At 42.2% G+C, this 19,490-nt stretch overlaps 1 protein-coding gene and 1 long non-coding RNA gene across 3 annotated transcripts in view; one reads left to right on the top strand and one right to left on the bottom strand.

Moving 5' to 3' along the window:
• Positions 1 to 14,451, top strand: part of COL4A2 (collagen type IV alpha 2 chain) — a 139,265-nt gene extending 124,814 nt beyond the window's left edge. The window contains exons 35-48 of the mRNA XM_061377573.1: positions 941 to 1,004; positions 1,392 to 1,466; positions 1,941 to 2,048; positions 3,010 to 3,117; positions 4,403 to 4,474; positions 4,877 to 5,002; positions 5,145 to 5,261; positions 7,257 to 7,418; positions 7,550 to 7,648; positions 8,267 to 8,413; positions 9,028 to 9,144; positions 9,988 to 10,179; positions 10,487 to 10,773; positions 14,189 to 14,451. Of these exons, the coding sequence (XP_061233557.1) occupies positions 941 to 1,004; positions 1,392 to 1,466; positions 1,941 to 2,048; positions 3,010 to 3,117; positions 4,403 to 4,474; positions 4,877 to 5,002; positions 5,145 to 5,261; positions 7,257 to 7,418; positions 7,550 to 7,648; positions 8,267 to 8,413; positions 9,028 to 9,144; positions 9,988 to 10,179; positions 10,487 to 10,773; positions 14,189 to 14,443 (1,929 nt within the window). The 3' untranslated portion in view covers positions 14,444 to 14,451. The remainder of the gene's footprint in view (positions 1 to 940; positions 1,005 to 1,391; positions 1,467 to 1,940; positions 2,049 to 3,009; positions 3,118 to 4,402; positions 4,475 to 4,876; positions 5,003 to 5,144; positions 5,262 to 7,256; positions 7,419 to 7,549; positions 7,649 to 8,266; positions 8,414 to 9,027; positions 9,145 to 9,987; positions 10,180 to 10,486; positions 10,774 to 14,188) is intronic.
• Positions 1 to 16,779, bottom strand: part of LOC133225320 (uncharacterized) — a 37,813-nt gene extending 21,034 nt beyond the window's left edge. The window contains exon 1 of one of the 2 annotated variants that reach the window (XR_009729099.1): positions 16,552 to 16,779. This is a non-coding gene — a long non-coding RNA (uncharacterized LOC133225320). The remainder of the gene's footprint in view (positions 1 to 16,551) is intronic. The other variant, XR_009729098.1, reaches the window with a different exon arrangement.
• Positions 16,780 to 19,490: the final 2,711 nt, after the last annotated feature.

The raw sequence follows: 19,490 nt of genomic DNA, 5'->3' as shown, positions 1-19,490 counted from the left end.
TTACAATGGAAGAAACAGACTTTTCCAAAATGCCTGCTCACCCAGATCATTTATTTAAGAGAGCTAAACCCTGTGTTCCTTTCTCAGGTAGCATTGCCCTTAGATTTCAGTAGGACTTCTTCCTAACCAGGGTCTGCAGGACTCTTGTGGAATAGCCCACCTGGCAACTAAGCACTGCAGAGCTGCTCACTCACTTCCCCCAAAGCAGAATGAGGGAAGAGCATTGGAAGGGTAAAAGTGAGAAAACTCATGGGTTTCAGAACAGATTAATAATTGAAATATAATAATTATTATAGTAATAGTTATGAAAATGAAAATAACAATGAGAAAGTAATAAAACCCAAGAAATATGAGTGATGAAAATGCTCACCACCAGCCAACCAATGCCCAGCAGTGGCCCTTGCCCAACCTTCCCCCAGCTCTACATGCTGAGCATGATGCCATATAGTCTGAGATACCCCTCTGGTCAGTTGGGGTCAGCTGTCCTGGCTGTGTCCCCCCCAGCCTCTTGTGCACCCTCAGCCTCCTCACTGGTGCACTGAGAGGCAGAAAAGGCCTTGACTCTGTGTAAGCACTGCTCAGCAGTAACTCAAACATCTGTTACCAGCACAGTTTCCAGCACAAATCTAAAGCCATACTAGTTACCATGAAGAAAATTAACTCTACCCCAGCCAAAACCAGCACAAGGACTCACTACCATGTATGTGCAATACGATGTCCTCAGTTTCAGACTTAAGGCTTTGCAAATATGATTTGTCCATTGGTTTTGTACTGGTTCAGTTAAACTGACTTTGGCCAAATTACTCTCTATAAAGTACTTTAGAAACTCAAAAATGGTAAATTTGATAACCTTTTTTCAGTATTTCCAAACTGCGCTGCCTAGAAAGTTGAATATATCCTCGTCTTCACTAACTGATACCTGTTCTCAATTGCGTGACAGGGAGAAAAGGGTATGCCAGGAATTTCAGGCCATTTTGGTACTCCTGGCTCACATGGTGAAATAGGTGAGTTAATTCTCTTATCTGAGCCCTCTTTGTATTCATTGCTCATCAAATGCTCAGCATTAAGTTCTGAAGAGTCTTAGGGGGTCTTCAGTGTCAAAGAGCCTTTATACAGTCTTACAGAATGGTATTGTAGATGTGGGAGGCTGTGAAAAGTTTAATACTGTTAATTTCATGCAACGTGTACTGTCCGTGGATGAAGTCATCCATAGCGGGGAGGGTGGTTGTTCTAGAGACTTTATGTTTTTCCTTCTTTAATTTACTCCTCTTTTATTCTAGAAAGATAATATTACTGAATTTGGCCTCAGAGGTTGCAATTCATTCAGAACAACAGGAAATGCTGTTTAAATTAAAGCATTACACTCATGTGTTCTTTTTTGCTTGAAATAGGTGAGCAGGGAGAAACTATAAACTTGCCAGGAATGCCAGGCCTTAAAGGGGAAGTTGGTGTGCCAGGCTTAACAGGTATTAATTTCACAGTTTGCTCTGCATGTATTACTTCTTTCATACTGAAGTCCGCAGAGGGAGGGAGGGGGGGGTTACCATAGTCTTTTGGTGCCTATTGAACCTGTGCTCTCGTGAGAGCTCCTGAAGAGGAAATAATTATGGAAGATGGGATAGCAGAGCCAGGTCAATTTTGGATTGGGTTGGTTAGGTCATGTATTAAATTTTCCCTGCACATGCAGCACACTTGAACATCAGTGTCATGTTCCACATAATTTGGGGATTACTTTTAAAAACAAATTTAATGATGGTTTGGCCAGCATGCTGTAGACAACTGTTCATTCTCCCAGATTATGCAAGCACCCTGACTAGAAGAATGTCTTTGTGTGGCAAGATCAGGACGTATTAGATAGCCAATTTCACGTTATGCTTGTTAGCTTTTAGGATTGTCCGGAGATTATTAAAAGAATATATACTGGCTTCATGCTTTTTCAGGCACAAGAGGAAGCACAGGACAAAAAGGTGAAGGTGGCGATCCTGGTTTCCCTGGCATTGAAGGCCTGAAGGGCGCTCAGGGTCTCCCTGGTACTGTGGGACAGGAAGGTAAAATATTCTTTTTAGAGCGCAGAAAAATAAAAATTTTTAAGAGGAGAAAAAAAAAATACCTTTTATCTTGAAATAAAATAATTATGTTTTTTTAATATGTTGATCATTCTGTAAGTTGGTAAAGGGCAGTGAAAAGGATGTGGAACTCACGGTAGAGCTTATTAAGAGGAAATTTCAAAAGCCTACCTCTGCTTCATACGGTTTTTACAGCAATCATGTCTGAAGAACTGTCTTGCTGGCATACTCAAGTATTCTAATGCTGTCCCAATACTTCAAGAAAAAGGGCTTTTCAATACCCTTTTCTGTCAAAAATTAATCCAGTACTCCCTAGGACCCAGTTACAGAGCCTTCAAGCCAGGCTCATTGGCTGACTGTACAAGCATACTGGGGGAACTGAAGTCAGATTTGGCTCTGGCTGTATCATAAACTCAGGGCTTAAGAACATGTCTTATTGCAAGAGGATCATGAAAATGCTCTTTCAGAACAGTTGCTCCACATTTCTCATATAATTAGAGGGGTTAGAAACTCCAGCCAAGACTGGAGCAGTTTCAGTAGGTTCCTCAATGGGAAACAGTTGTCTGAACAGCTTTCCAGTCGGAAAGGCAAAACAGATGTGGCAGAAGAGGCAGCTGAGGTGCACATACATTAAATTACTCATCGTAACTGGTAATAGAAGAAAATTATCATTTTAATAGGAGGAGCCAGTTGTATTTCTGCGGTTGTCAGAAAGGTTGTAAAAACCTAAAGTTTGTAATGAATTGTTCTGTTATACCTTGCTTCTCCTACCTTTACTCTCTTTAGTTCTCTTCCACTTGGATAAGCAGCGCAGTATCGTACAATTACATTAGGAAACGAAAGCCTTATTTTTGCTTCCTGGGAGAATGAAGGTAGCACAAGTGCATGTTTTGGGTGGCTGGCTCTAAGGACACTCGTGAGCAATAACCTCACTGTCACGCAGGTTTGCCAGGACTGGTTGGCCCCCCAGGACAGCAAGGAAGCCCTGGGATGACTGGATTTCAAGGTGAAAAGGGAACTCCCGGCTGGCCTGGCTTACCAGGACAAGCAGGTATTTGCAGCTTCAACTATTCAGTCTTTTTAATGTGAGCACTTGCTATCGTTCCTTTGGGATGGAAAAGAAAGGGGGCTCTTTGCAGTTCAGAGCGGCAGAGTTCCCTCTAGTAAACATTTATTCCTCATAAAGTCCAGGTGCATTAGTGAAGACCCACGTGGCTGCTTTCTGATTTATGGCTTCTGAAGGACGTGAGCTCACTTTAACAGCTCATGACCTCCCTCAACCAGGAAAGCAGTTTTCAGGAAACATACCCATTTTTCATGGCAACTGGGAAGAAAGAACAAATATTTTACATGCAGCAAGAGCAGTGATATACAGTATTAGAATATTATAATGTGGCATTAGATAGCAAACAATATGCTTATCCTGCGTCATTATAAAAAACCGTGAATTGATCCAATGTCTGGTTTTAAGAATAAGTGACTTATGGCTCAGACAGAATTCTGCTATCAAAATACAGGTGATAGTTTAAGATGAAGCTGCTTGATTCACAGGATACAGAATCTCATTGGCTGACACCTAATTCCTTAATATATTAAGCAGATTTTTTTTTTTTACAGTATAGCCAGAAATTGCCCTGCTTTTACTAGGATTCATCTATCTGAATCTGCATCAAATCTAAGCTAATATGGTTATGAAGGATGCCTTTGTAGACAGTAAAGAGAGAGAGACATTATTTATTGTAAGGTTGAATTGTCCTCCAGAGCTCTGGCCATTGATTAGAAGTACCTGTCTAGCTTTAACATCATGCTTAACACTTTGACAGGTACAAATAGATGGGATAAATTTTACCTGTAACAGCAGCAGGAGCTGTTATACATTTTGTTAGGGGTTTGTTGGGGTTTTGTTGTTTTTTTTTTTTTTTAATTACAGAGAATGAATTTCTCCTGAAGAGAGCTTCACTATAATCACATTTAGAGCCTAAAATTATGCCATAATTGTCTTGGTTTGAGGATTTCAGAAAACTAAATGGTTATTAAAAAACTCATGGCAGCAAGAATGGAACTAATGACATGCTACCAGACAGATCAAAGATATTTTAAAAAGTAATAATCTTGTTTATTACTTGGATAATATTGGATAGTAGATAATTTTGCTAATCGCAAAACCATGGTGTGGTGTATTTCATAGTAAGCTTATTGTAATGAATTAATTTGCATATAATACACAAGATTTTAACACAGAATAGTATTTATCCAAGGATTTGAAATTTTTGCCTAGAAATATATACAGACTCGTAGAAACTATTAAGATAATCATGAATGCAATTTTAAAACAGGCTTGCCCGGCTTAAGAGGAATCAGTGGACTGCATGGTTTACCAGGCACTAAGGGTTTACCAGGATCACCAGGTAAGTAAGACTCTTATTCTGCCTGTTCATAGGCATAGCATTGTGTTGGCTGCAAGTTTGGTGAGTGAGATCTTTGCAATGTGACTTTCTTAACTGTATTCCATAGCCCAATGTGGAATTTTCTTCAGTATTGTGGGCTCTGGCAAACAGCTTCATACCCTATGTGCTGCCACACAGATGGATTAGAACTCAACTTTAAATCAAATTTTTTTTTCCTCTTATTGAGTTAAAGCCTCAAGGTCTTTTTTTTCCCATTCTGAGGCATTTTACAATTAGACATTACAGACTCCTCACGTACTTAGTAAATTCACATACTTTATACACGTATGTTAGCTGCTGATACACTGTTACATACAGAAACATCTCAGCTTTCCTCTTTAATTTTTAACAACCCCACAACAGGTCCGGATGGTTACGGCTCTGCAGGTTTCCCAGGTGCAGTGGGTGACAAAGGAGAAGCAGGAGAGCCAAGCAGAGTGGAAGGCAGCCAAGGACCTCCGGGTCAGAAGGGAGACAGAGGTGTTCCAGGTTTGTATTCCAGAGAATGGGATCTATGCAGGTGTTTTCCATTTTGAAAATCCCATTTTTTATATTTAGTCTGAGGTGAGTCCTTATAATTGCAATTGTGTGTTTTCCTTGTAGTACTGATTATTTCTTCTCTTCCTTTCAGGAGTCCAAGGACCCTTTGGCATTCCTGGGCAGGAAGGACCTCCAGGTCCTCCTGGGATTTCAAATATATCAGGACATCCTGGTGATAAAGGCTCCCCAGGTCTAGATGGAGTGCCAGGTAATTCATGCCTTGTTTCCCTCAGGCAAGAATAAAAGACTTATGTACAAGGTTGTGCCCTCAGACAACAATAGAAGATTAAGTACTGGGTTAGCAACAGTAGTTTCATTGTTATTTCTGTCTTGATTCAGTAAAATATCCCTATTAAATGCAACACTAGAGTGCATGAATAATTGTTGAACAGAACTAATAGAATCATAGAATAGTTAGAGTTGGAAAGGACCTTAAGATCATCTAGTTCCAACCCCCCTGCCGTGGGCACCTCACACTAAACCATGACACCCAAGGCTTCCTCCAACCTGGCCTTGAACACTGCCAGGGATGGAGCATTCACATCCTCCCTGGGAAACCCATTCCAGTGCTTCACCACCCTAACAGGAAAGAATTTCCTCCTTATATCCAATCTAAACTTCCCCTGTTTAAGTCTGAATCCATTACCCCTTGTCCTGTCACTACAGTCCCTAATAAATGGTCCATCCCCAGTATCCCTATAGGCCCCCTTCAGATACTGGAAGGCTGATATGAGGTCTCCATGCAGCCTTCTCTTCTCCAGGCTGAACAGCCCCAACTTTCTCAGCCTATCTTCATACAGCCTATCTTCATTCAGCCTATCTTCAATGGTGTATAAGATAATAGAGACAGACCTCTTGAAAGTAAAAGGCAGTTCCTCCAGGTTGTCCTGATGGAATTGTTTGATTTTCATGCAAACAGTTGTAATTGTCCACAGTTCTCTTAACAACTTTCCGAAGGATTATGCTAATTTTCTACTTTAAAATCTGAGGTCTGTGGCAGACTTGCAGGTCTACGGAATTATTTTTTTTTTATCATTTATAAAACTTTCCTATGTGAAATTCCCATGCAAACTAAGCTACTAAGGAAGTATTAGCTTTTCTCTCTACAAGTCCATGCTATGAGCCTGCCTCCCACACATATGAAAGAGACACTTGTCTCTCTCTATATTTAGAGGCTGATATACCTGTAGCTTATTGGACTGCACATTCATTTCAAACTGTAGTGCCACTGTGAAGAGCTTGTAGCAGAAGCTGCAAATGTCACACTACCATCTTTATATGATGCATGGAAACTTTTATGTAAACTTGGCAAAAATCTACAATAGGCAAACCAAATGAAACCCAACAGAATACCTAGGTTTCCAAATGGAAAATAAACGTTAGTTGGCCTAACACTTCATACTGATTCCCACTTCCCAGGCAGTTGTTGGATCTAAAACTAAAAGTAGAAGCAGTCAGGAGAGCAGGAACATGAACCATCTCCCAGCCAAAATGGTGAGGCATGGCTCGTTCTTATTTTGCCACCTGCATCTTGCATTTGGTCCAACTTCAACAGGCAGCACAAGTGATGCCCTACTCAAAACCCTTGTTAGTAAATCCCTCTCTCTTCAGAAACAAGGTCCAAATGTATTCTCAGGTAGCAGAGGTAACTGAAGAGAAACCTGCCAGGTTTAGCTTCAGGCAATAAGTAATTCTAGAAAAAGAAGCTGTTCCCATAATTCCCAAGAAAGCATGAAGTAGTTATTTGTATCCAGATGTTCAGCTGAAGCACTAAGATACACTGAACAGTAAGTTCTTGGCTGACTTACCACCTGGCACTGAGTCAGGCACTCACTGCTCTTTGATTTCTCTCTAGCTACTTGGAAAATTTAGGATGAAGCAGGGATGCATCTATTGAAGTGGGGAACTTGCTGGGGAAGGAGGAGCTCATTGAAGGATGCATCTCAGCAGGCACCTCATTTCTGCTGACATCTTGAGATGACACTGCTTTGTGAGAGATTCATGCTCTAACTCCTCTGCCACTGCAGCAGAGTATATCAGTTTCAGAGCAGGAGTGCTGAATAAGTTGGGGAGCTAAGCATTAGTTCCCCACTTAAATTAAGGAAATAAAACCTGATGGGATACAATTAGATAGTACTGTTATTTTCCCCTGTGTCCAGGTCTTAAGAGTAAACTGATTACAACCTATATGTGCTCTAAATAGGCTATCCAGGACTACAGGGACAGCCTGGAATACCGGCTCCGCCAGGAAGCAAAGGAGAAAGTGGACAAACAGGTGTGAGTGGAGAAATTGGCCCAAAAGGAAGTAGAGGGGATCCTGGATTATCAGGGAGACCTGGCGTTCCTGGCTACCCTGGGCCAAAAGGTAAGGATGGGAAATGCTGATCTTGGCCAGGAGCAGGGGAACCTCCTATGCTACAGCAGCTTTAATAACATGACTTTTACACTCAATCTGTGTTGAAAGGTAGTAATGTCACCTTCTGTTTTTCATTCAAGGTCGGAAGGGTGAACAAGGTGTCATCGGCTTTATGGGCCCAATAGGATTTCCAGGTGATTTGGGACCTATTGGACCCAAGGGGGATAGAGGACTAACTGGTAAGTGCAATCAGATGCATGACTCCTTTCTAAATTACTCATTTTGCAGCTCCACAGAGCTGATCTAACTGGCCCTGCTTCGAGTGGGAGGTTGGGCTAGATGACCTCTAGAGTCTTCTACAACCTGCATGACTCTGTGTCTGGCAAATTCCAGCGGGCAGATGCCTGAATTTAACATGAGTAGTCAACTTTTTGCCTTTATCAGTTTATTTTGTATGAGGTACAAGCTCCAAAATCAGAGTCACTTTCAGGATTAAAAAACAGAAGTCCTGATCTAAACTAAGCCTCCAGAGTCAACATACTGGATATTTAGAAATATCTTTAAAATCCTTCAACTGTATCAGCATGTATTTTTGCCTCCTGAAGCCCACCAAAAGATGGTGCTGTGCCTCAGAGAGCTGTCTGCTCTCTGGGGGGAACTTCCCAACTTCCTGTGGCATAAATGAGGGAGCAGTGGCATCATTCACTTCCTTCTGCTTATCTGTGTGCTGTCCAAGGGTTGCTGACCACAGTCACTTACTCACATATGTGTGTATTATATATCTGTGGATGAAAGCATGTTAAGGAAAATACTAGGGTTTTTTTAAACAAACTGTCTCATCTTGTTTCTAATCACAGGCTTTCAGGGGCCTCCAGGCTCCCCTGGGCTGTCCCCTCTTCCTCCAAGGCTGGTTGCTGAGCAAGGTTCACCAGGTCCCCGTGGAAATATAGGACCTCCAGGAAGCCCAGGAGATGTGGGACCTCAGGGTCCACCAGGCGATCCAGGTAGGAATTGCACACTCAGAGTGAAAGGTCAGATCCCCTTAGTGAGGTCAGGTCACCAGGGAACTGTTTTGGCTCTCTTCTACTTTAAATTCCGGAAGTCAGAAAGGAGAGTCAAATTTTGGTCTTTCAAAGCTAGGGCTTGGATTTCCTCCTCCTCCTAGCATTCAGAACCCAAGCAAAACACGAGGAAACTTTGACAACACTCACATAGCCAAAGCAACACCAGATGTGGATCTCATTTAAATCAAGATTGAACTTCTTTGATGGAAATGTGCACATCGTTATGGAAGTGCTATCAGCACAGAGTATGTAGCATTAGTGATACGTGGATCCAACGCAGTACGCTCCTTGCTACTAGCTTCATCAGACATGCATGATGGTAGCAAAAGTGAAAGATCAGGGTTGTGCTGCTCATATAGTCTTGATCCAAGGAACTTTTTCCAATGAAGTCAGTGCTGTTTGCCTGAGCAAGAACCACAGGATCTTGCCTTTAGCGTAAATTGGTAAACATGACATGTAAGACCAAACACACAGAAGTAGAGCATGTGTTAACAAAGCAGATAGCATGTTGATATTTGTGTAGTCACTGTGCTTATAACCGTTGTTGGTGCAAGGTTTCAGAGGCGCACCTGGAGAGCCAGGACTCCAGGGCAGGGGTGGAATTCCAGCTCCTCCCGGCTCCAGAGGTGAACAAGGAGCAACAGGGTTTCAGGGTCCAGTAGGATTTGAAGGTAAAAAATGTTGCACAGCACTTCTTCCTTCTTTCCACTGTCACTGCCATAAATCATTCTGTAGTTCTGCCTCAATGGATGGGGATGAGGAGAGGAGAAAGAAAATTTGTCTTCACAGCTTCACAAGAGACATATAACTACTTTTAACAGAGTTATCTTAAAGCAGTATTTTCACAATAAGTTTTGATAAATGTAGATGTCAGTCCACTCAGTGAGTTTGTTTTGATCTGTGTTTTTATATTGGTTTTTAATCTGTGTATTTTTATATTGATTTTCTGTTAAGTATTTTCACCTAGTGTTTTACTAGCAGTTACACTCATGAAAACAAATGGTTGGGTAGGTGATATTTGTGTAAATGATGTTTAAAGAAACATATTTGTAGAAGAAATACCTGTGTCCTTATCCAATCAAAGAGCAGAACAATTACTATCTTAATTAGCTAAGTACACGGAGAAAAAAGTATTTGCAGAGCATAGCTGTAACCATATGAAGCAAACACAAGCAGTTAAACAAGTATTGCTTAATCTTGGACTAAGAAAGCATTTTAAGGAACAAACAGGCTCATACATAGAAAGTATGCTCAAATTCAGGGTGTTATAATGTGACTTTTCCTGGATCTGATAGCAAAATACACCACCTTAGAAACCAGGGAGCCTTATCCAGCACCAATCTATTTAAAAGCAACTGCTGTAATCCTACAACTACAGCTCTTTTAACAATAACTTACCATAAGAAGGGTTATCATGCAATTAAGTTTTATTCATCAGCAGCTTAACTGGAATATCAGAGCATTTGTGGGAGCACAAACTAAGTTGTATGATTTCTTTCCCCATTTCTTCTAAGGTCAGCCAGGCCGCCCCGGTAGCCCCGGGCTGCCAGGCATGCCAGGTCGCAGCGTTAGCATGGGCTACCTGCTGGTGAAGCACAGCCAGTCCGATCAGGAGCCAATGTGCCCAGTTGGCATGAACAAACTCTGGAGTGGATACAGCCTGCTGTATTTTGAAGGACAAGAGAAAGCACACAACCAGGATCTAGGTACGTGGGGCAGGCGTTGCTGACGGCAGCCTCAATTCCATGTCTCTGACTGAAAATAACAAAAGAATAAAATAGTTCTTAGAGGAAGCTGGGACTTGAGCAGACAGGCTTAGGAAACACCAGAATGAGAAGTGCCCCTGAGCACTCAAGTGTTGCTCAAGGGGACCTCTAAAGCCAGTGAAACAGTCTGGACTTCAGGGTTTTACCAACATACTCAGGAAAGAGCAGGAAACTGAAAACATGCATTGTCTTCTGTGTCAATGATTGCCATCATTTCTATTATTTTTTTCTCTTCCCTTTTTAACAGGGCTGGCTGGCTCATGTTTGGCTCGTTTCAGTACTATGCCATTCCTCTACTGTAACCCTGGTGATATTTGTTACTATGCAAGTCGAAACGATAAATCCTACTGGCTCTCAACTACAGCACCTCTTCCAATGATGCCTGTGGCAGAAGATGAAATCAAGCCATATATCAGTCGGTGCTCAGTTTGCGAGGCCCCAGCTGTGGCAATTGCTGTCCATAGCCAAGAAGCTTCTATTCCTCACTGCCCTGAAGGCTGGCGCAGTTTGTGGATCGGATATTCCTTCCTTATGGTATTTGTTCTCCAGTGTCATTTTTTGTGTTTGAGTCTTAGATACTAAGAAGGCTGCTCTGTTTTAGAGCCAACACCACCAAAACCAAGCATCATACTGGGGAGCCAGAGAACTACAAACTACTTAAACTTCCTAGTTTCTAGGAAGCAGAAGAGGCGAAACAAAATTTCTGTGAATTGCAGATAAAATTGCCTCTTGTCAGAACAGCAGCTAGAGTCCTTGCTACATGTACAAAATAGTGCTTCAGAGCAGAACATAGGGACAGATATGGATTGACAAATAAAATGGCACTGAGGTGCAACTGTAGCCTACAAAGCATTTCCACAGCTAAAGATTAGGAGTTACTTATGTACATCACTAGTAAAGCTGATCTGTATTTCAAAAAAGAAAAATCAACCTTTTGCCTTCTTTTGGAAACTTAAAATCATTGATGTTTGGTCCAAGATTTGAAAGCTGGAGAGGGACTTTTTATAGCAAGTAGTAATAGGACAAGGGGGCATTAAACAGAAAGAAATATTTAGATTAGCTGTCAGGAAGAAATTCTGTACTATACATGGGTAAGAGACAGGCACAGGCTGCCCAAGGAAGTTTTGGCTGCCCCATCCCTGGAAGTGTTCAGGGCCAGTCTGGACAGGGCTTTGAGCAACCTGGTCTAGTGGAAGGTGTCCCTGCCCATGGCAGGGGGGTTGGGACTAGCTGATCTCAACCCAACCCATTCTGTGATTTAGAAGCCAAAGGTTTCCACTTAGTGGAAAACCAGCCTCCTGTTGTTTTTAAAATTAAGCTTCAGTGTTGTATCTCTAATGGCAACAAGACCTGAGCTCTATATCGCATGGCTTATGGGATCTCTTAGATCTTGTGGTCTTATAATTAAGAAATGGGAGGTTATAGAAAAGCTTAGCATTATGTGTGCAGTGGAAGACCTGCTGAAGTGCCTGACCTGCTTTTCCTGCGAGACTGCACAGAGGTGTCATGTAAGTACTGGAGGGTAAAGAGCAGCTAGAATGTTCGTGAGTGATCTGACAGATGCTTTTTTTTCTGACTGGATTCATTACTGGAGAGTCAAAATCTGCAACAGTAAGCCCATGTTGTTAACCCATTAAAGACTGGACCAAATGCTGAAGTAAACAGGGTTGAGGAAAAAAGTAATTAGATTTCTCTGGCAGAAAACATCATAGAATAACAATAGTAATTTTTACCTGCAAACCATTTGTTTGTCAAAAGCCACAAATTTATTTTTTTTCAGAGAATAAGGTAAAGGAAATCTGGTATTTGTCATTTAGTTACAAAAAAAAAAAAAAAAAAAACAGACCAAAAAAACAACACAAAACCAAATCAAAACCAAAAAACCTAAGAGTGCAGGTTAAATGTTTGACCAGCCCTATGTCTGACCTTTCTTTTGCTTCTATAAAAAAAACCCTGATACCAATCTCATAGTTACTTCACAAGAATGCTAAGGATTAATTAAATGTTTGCAAAGCCCTGTGTAAACACCAAGCATTGTTAAGAGCAGAGTTTCACCCTAGCAAGACCTTTTGCCAGGACAAAGTGCCGGCACTAAGGAGCACAGAGTGAGAAGAGTTCATGTATTCCCAGCTAGCATTTGGAGGGAATGAAGTGTTTGGTGAATGCATTTTTGCTTCTTAGGCAACTATGAAAGAAGTACAGCATGCTTTTGGTTATCTCAGAGTACGTACTGTTTTACTTCCTTGGCTTACATTTGTCACCTCTTTCCCCTAAGGAAGGTACAGTACCAAAGGGAGTCATCACAGACTCTGGCCAGATTTCAGGTAGCAAGGGAACATCAGTGTATAGGAACATCCTATACAGTGGCATAAGCATTGCAGAAGGATGGAAGGCCATGGCCAATACCAGAAAAGATACTAGACATAGAGTTGGAGCTTGTACCCTGAGGAATGCCAGTACTCATCCTGAGGTTCTCTAGTGGGTCTGCTCCCAAGCCAGGGCTCAAATAGCATGTGCAGTTTTTGCTAACTGCTTTCCAGCTCCAACTGCAAAGGCCTCAAAGCTGTAATAGTTTATGCTGCTCCTTACCAACTTCGTTCTTACAGAGGGGTGCTAGAACAATTTTGCTTCTGATTTTCATAGCCTAGCAAGTCATGTAGATTTGTAAGGCAGCTGGAGGCTGCAGTTCTAGGGTCTGGGTAAGGGGTTCTGGTGGGAGGGAGTTGTTTGGGGTTTTCTTTTAAACCGTTTAACAGCTAAACCTCAGCAACATGTAACTCCAGCCAGAGATCAGTCCTTTACTCTGTTAAAAGGTGGCCACTTCTTTGACTCATTTATACAAACACACCGGACCTCTTGCAGCACAAACCAAATCAGTTACAGCTTGCACTTTTAGAGTGTGGTATTTATTAAGACATAGGCAGGCAAACATAGTAGTTGTGCCCAGATTACCCCTTACATCTATAAAACTATTTAGCAACTTTATTTTCCAGCTGCTTTCTTTTATATTGCAAATTCCTTCAGGTTTTAACAGAAAAGGAGACAGCTTCACTTAAAAAGTAGCTGTACAGCTCTAAAAGGGACAGAGGAAATGTCTGGTTTTTAGCAGTGCCTTTGACAGAAGAAAAGTAACATTCAGTTCATTACCACCGTATGTGTCAAAAGTAACAGTTGAGTGGCCTAAAGATGCATGGTTTTGGTGTAATTTGCTGACAAAGAATATGCCACAGAGGGAACTAGTTATTTGCGTAAAAGGTGATTTTGTTTCCGCAGTGTTCCTTATGTGCAATGCAGTAAGACAGATGTTTTAATTTGGGAAATTCAAGTTAGATATATGTGTGGTGGAAAGCTTTTCTCAGTGAGTGTAATCAAACAGAAAACCAGTGCCCAGAGAGGTTGTGCCACCCTTGGAGGTACTGATAACTCAACAGCGCCCTGAGTGACTGTGGGCAACTTTGGAGTCGGCCTTGCTTTGAGCACAGGACTGGCTGAAATGACCCCCAGAAGGCCTTTCCCACCTAAATGATTCTCCAGTGCTAAGACTTTCAACAGTGAAAATCTTAACTATAGAAAAGATGTTTGCCAGAAGATTTTAAAGTGGCATCAACACAAGGAGCTACTCCTTTGCATAGCTAAAGCATAACCAAACCCTTAAGCCTTACTTAGCTGCAGGATTAGCTGACTGCTCTGGAGAGAAGAGCCCCATCCCTGGCAGCATTCAAGGCCAGGTTGCATGGGGCTTTGAGGAACCTGGTAGAGTGGAATGTGTCCCTGCCCATGGCAGAGGGGCTGGAACTAGATAGTCTTTAAAGTCCCTTTAAACTCAAACCATTCTATGATTCTATGAATTAGGAGCAATTCTAGTGGCTTTTCTCTTTTCTCACATGTAAGTTTTTGACAGCACTGCCTGTGGGTGTACTCTGAACGCTGCCTTCCTTGTCTTGTTTAGCACACTGCTGCTGGTGATGAAGGTGGAGGCCAGTCGCTGGTTTCTCCTGGGAGCTGCCTAGAAGATTTCAGAGCGACTCCTTTCATCGAGTGCAATGGAGCACGTGGAACCTGTCACTACTTCGCCAATAAATACAGCTTCTGGCTCACTACGATTGACCAGCCCTTCCAAAGCAAGCCCTCGGCAGATACACTAAAGGCAGGACTGATCCGAAGCCATATCAGCAGATGTCAAGTCTGTATGAAAAACTTATAGAAGTCTTTCACAGTGGAACCTTCTGTGATAGTTAGACATTTGAATAAATCATGTTGGTGCTTTTTTAACTTATTACCTCAAAAGCTGAATGGAAAGTTAATTTTTAAAAACGTCTGTAAAAGCAAATTAAGTGTAACACAAATCACGTCTAACACACAGATCTAATGCTGTGTTCTCCTACTATATAGCATATATATACATTTTGCTATTCTAACGTAACATCATTTGCCAAATGCTACGAATACTCACAGCTTTGAAATACCAAAAAACTTCAGTAATAAATGGTTACCTTGGTCAGATACCAACTGCATTTACTTTAAGAGAATATATGTATCTTGTACATTTACTGTATTTGTCACAACAGTAAACACTAACAGCTCCAGTTCCATAAATTAACACAGCGTGCTCACAGAGAGAAACTCTTGCAAAATACTGAAACTATTTTGGAAGGTGCTCATGTCCAGCATTGAAACCTAACCTTGATTTTAGTATTTTATGCTTGGGTATTTCAAACACACCCAAAACAATTATCTTTCTGTTGTGTTTGGTTTTTTCCAAGCCTAACAATGCTTTGGCACTTAACCACTGGCAAGAGCAGAGAAGCCCACAGGCCTCCCAAAAATAGTGACCACAAAATACAACTCTTCCTATTTCAGTTAGGAGACTAAATGATGAAGATCACCATTTCATTTTACAAGCTTGGTAATTTTTTTCTAGACATACCTCAGCATCATTACAAAGGTCTCTTGCTCCTTGCTATGTTGTGGACATCCATCCGTGTCACACTATCCACATAGCAGGTGACACTGGTTGGCTTTTCAGTTGCAGCTTTTCTCCTCTGAAAGCAAGCCACTCATCACAAACAGATTTTAACCATTACTGCTGGAAGACCTATTGCACATAGGGTGGGCTTTACAGGAGAACAAGTTGCTCGATGCCACATAACTTTTAATTTAAACACAGAACTTCCCCTACTGCCACTTGTCTGTCAAAAGGCATGCTGTCCTGGCAGCTAAGGACACACAGCAATGGGATAACCACCACCGATTTGCACACAGCCAGGGGGGAGAAAGCAAAGCATTCATTTGGAACCATCTTTCCCCATAGAGAACCAGGTTATTGCATGCCAGGCTTGATAAATGGCCAGAATGGCTAACTCTTTCCTTCTGCAGAAACAATTTAGCTCAAAGTTACCTGTCACCACTGCAAGAGACCGGGAAGTGGGGGAATGGATCAGTTGCAAGTTTCCTGCTGGCATAGTCTGATTATATACCTGAATGCTTAAACCTAAAATTGAAGAGATTGTTATAGCAATGGCAATTGATTTTTCAACAGTTCACCTCACTCCTGCTTCAGGTGCTTTTGGCTTTTGTACTTACATTCCATCCTCACTGTATCATAAATAAAACCTGTTTTTTTCTACACTTTTATTTGTTGATGATTTTCATTTTGTAAATGGTGCTTTTCTGCACAATGCGTATGGACAGCTCTGTTGAATTGCTTTGTTTGCACCTAAGGAATTAGAAGCACACTGCCAGAAAGCTCCTTCCACTGAAATTCAAACTGTTCAACCGGGAATACACTTGTTTATTTCATGACACTTTAAAAGATCCAAGAGGGAAGCTGTGTTTCTAAAACTGCTTGCTTAAGCTTAACTACTGCAATAGTATTCCATCTTGTTGTTAGAACAATTTAAGCCAATAAATTGCAATGTTGCAGATTAAAGCAATGTATTATTCATGCTATACAATGTTCAGAAAACCAACATTAACAAAACTTCCCAAGTGTTACCTCTGCAAAAAAAAAAGATGAAATATAAATGAAGTTAAAATTCTTAGCTAGCATACTGTCTAACCTTGATCAGTTGCACATATGATGAGATACATCCATAAAAAGAGAAATTACCTAAGCTTGAAATGAGCTCTCTGGCTACGCTGTAGCTCTGAAAGGCAGCCCCCAAACAAAGTAATCACACCACTATTTGTTCAGCTAAATAAAATACTTAGAACAGAAAATAATGCAGTCATCTTGAGCCAGATTTACTCCATGCTTGCCAACTCTTTTAAATACGCAGGGCAGTAACAAACACCCAAAAATCAGCAACTTACCTCAGCTCGGTGCTGCTAGAAATCAGTGGTTGTGGGATGAACACAGTTACCACTTGGGATTTGGACAGCGTACCATTCCAGCACATTCAGTATTTTAAGAGAATTCAAGTGGAGGTTATGCAAATCTGGAAAAACCAATTACATCAACAACAGAAGCAAACTATTTGTACTCTCACAGCTAATACATTGCCTAATCTTCCTATGCAGCTTATTTTTTCCAGTGTAAAACTTTAGCAGGTAGGTCTTCCTCTCAAGCAGTTTTGCCTCTTAATTTTCTCTTGCTCACATAAGTTGCTCAGTGCAGTATCAGCACAGCATTGAGTTGAACCCACGGGCATGGTACAAGAAAAAACAAATCATAAAACCCCACAAGGTGCCAAGTGGACTTGAACTTCTGTACTTTGTGCACGTCATGTTCTCAGGTCTGTGTTCCCATAGCCATGTTTCTCAAAAGCCTGTGTAATCTCTGTGTTGAGAAGGGGAGGTTGCTCGTGCACACCAACACATGGAATACTTGCAGCAGCCAGAGAATTTCACCTGATGAGCTAACCCAGAGCACAGCATGAGGGGAACTGACTCAAGCTGCCTCTTAGTTGCAGGTTTACCTCCTCTCCTGTGACAAAAAGTCAGAGAGATGGGGTTGTTCAGCCTGGAGAAGGCTCCAGGAAGATCTTATTGTGGCCTAAACCCATCCAGTATCAGGTTGAATGGGGCTTTGAGCAACCTGATCAGAAGATGTCCCTGCCCCTGGCAGGTGGGCTTCCTCTAGGCGATCTTTGAAGATCCCTTCCAACCCAAACCATCTGATGATTCTGTGATCCCAGAACCCATTCCCAAGAAGTTTAAATATTTTGATACTGGAAAAAACTCAGCTACAGCAAAACAAAACAATCTTTTTACTAAACTACGGTGCTCCAGCCTAGGATGTAAAAACCACAAGTGTTTTGCCTGGGTCTGACCACGTCAAATCTTTTGCTTCAAAGTATGCTGTTTGCTTCCTACACTTCCCTGTTTGAAAGCATGCTGCTGAGCCTGGAGAAGGTGAATCAGATTACATTGCCCTGCTGCAGGTAACTGCATCAGTATATCAATGTCAGTTGACACCAATTATCTCCTCAGAGTGTGTTGACCAGAACAGCCAAGTTCATTCACACCTTACATGACTGGGCTTGCCTGTGGCTGCCAGAAACAGAAAATCAGCAAACAAGCAGTAAACAAGGTAGTAGGTTGCTGCCAGAAGAGAGGCTGGAAGGTCACTGATATTGTGCTGATGGTACCCGTGCAGGTGGCAGCAGAACCCATAAACCATATGGGAACCAGCTGCACCCCCAGGGTTGGCCACCCACACCCAGCAGGGTGAGTGAGGGCCTGGACTCATGGTCTTTGGGGATTAGACACAGATGGTACAAGACACACTGGATGAGGAGAACAAGTAACATCACTGAATCCCTGACCCATGAGCAGAAAAGTAAAAACAGGCAGTGGTGCTTCCCAGCAGGACATAATGATTGGATTGATGATCTTAAAGGTCTTTTCCAACCTGGTTGATTCTACAATTCTATGGCATGGGCATCTAAAGTCAAAGCATGTGGCCTCAAGCAGCTCTACCTGCTTCATGAGCATCTGGGGGGTTCAGGCTCCTTTGGTGGTACCTATGAGACTTGAAGCCTATTGGGGTTGCAAGGAGCCAACAGCAACCGCAGTCTCGCACCATCGCTGCCCGCAAGGGGCAGGAAGCAGGATGCAGCCTCCCCAGCCAGCCCAGCACCCACTCACCCCGCCACCCCTCCATCCGCCTCAGGTCACAGCACGGCCCAGCCATCATCTCAGGCACAGCATGCCCACAGCTCACATTCACCCAGTGTGGACAAAAATAACATCTATTTCACTGTTCAAACACTTCACATAATCCAGACAAACATAACTGAGGGAGGTGAAGGGAAACAAATACTTGTAAAACAAGGTCCCGCTCTCAGGCAGGGCAAGCAGAGCACATGGGATGCTGCTTTCACCTGCCATTGCCAGTCCTGGCCATGCATGACCATTCTGCAGCTTCACTGCTCTTCCCCATCAGTGAGCCAAGCTGAATTATTCCAATAAAATTATATTGGGGGGGGAGGGTGGGGGGGGTGAAAAAATATAAATAAATTAAAAGCACCATTTAAACAGAAAACAACAACAAATCTAGGCAATTCCAGTGCTGAGGGTTGAACTGTGCTCTCCAATAGTGCCTGCAGCCATGCACAGGCACCTCTGCACCAGACAGAGCATCAACACTGGGCTGTTAAAGTGGAACTCAGCTACAGCAGAGTTTAAATTAGTAAAATAATTAAAAGAAAATTCCTACATCAAACTCCAGAAACCCTCAAGTTTTGCTCAAAGGCACAATCTGACTTCTGCAAGTAGTAAAGAAATGGGGCTAGCCACATCGAGCAATCCAGATCTCCTGAGCTCCCATCATCAGCTCCTGCATAGTCTGCAGCCTCTCAGGTTCTGCTGTGTAACCCTCTGATCTCTCTCACAGGCTGGCAGAGTGACATCCACTATAACTCAGGCATTTCTCAAGGAGCAATAGCCAGTAACACTAAAAAGCCAGGAACATCCTGCCAGACAGTTGTAGCCCTAAGGGCAAAAGCACAGCATGCAAGACTGGTTCCTGTGTCCTCTTTTTTTTCCAGTGAAAACACCCAAGTTGGAGCTTTGGGAAAGACTAGGAATTCCTTCATATCTCATACGAATCAAACACTGGTGCAACTGAGCTGCAAGTATTTATACCTTAAGAAGTATTAGATGTTATATTTACAGATATTTTTCCTGTTCTGTACCTTCTAGCTGTACATGACCCAAAAGCCTGACCTTACAACACGCGTGTGCTGCAAGTTCAGCTCTCAATAGATGCAGCAAAGCCAGATGTGTTGGCAAATCGCTTTGGTCACAGA

The sequence above is a fragment of the Neopsephotus bourkii genome, unplaced genomic scaffold (assembly GCF_033783945.1).
Source record: "Neopsephotus bourkii isolate Nb327-2 ecotype Australia unplaced genomic scaffold, CSIRO-AGI_Nbou_v1 NB_1760, whole genome shotgun sequence".
In the NCBI taxonomy this organism is placed as follows: domain Eukaryota; kingdom Metazoa; phylum Chordata; class Aves; order Psittaciformes; family Psittacidae; genus Neopsephotus; species Neopsephotus bourkii.
This window is presented reverse-complemented; position numbering and strand designations above follow the sequence as displayed.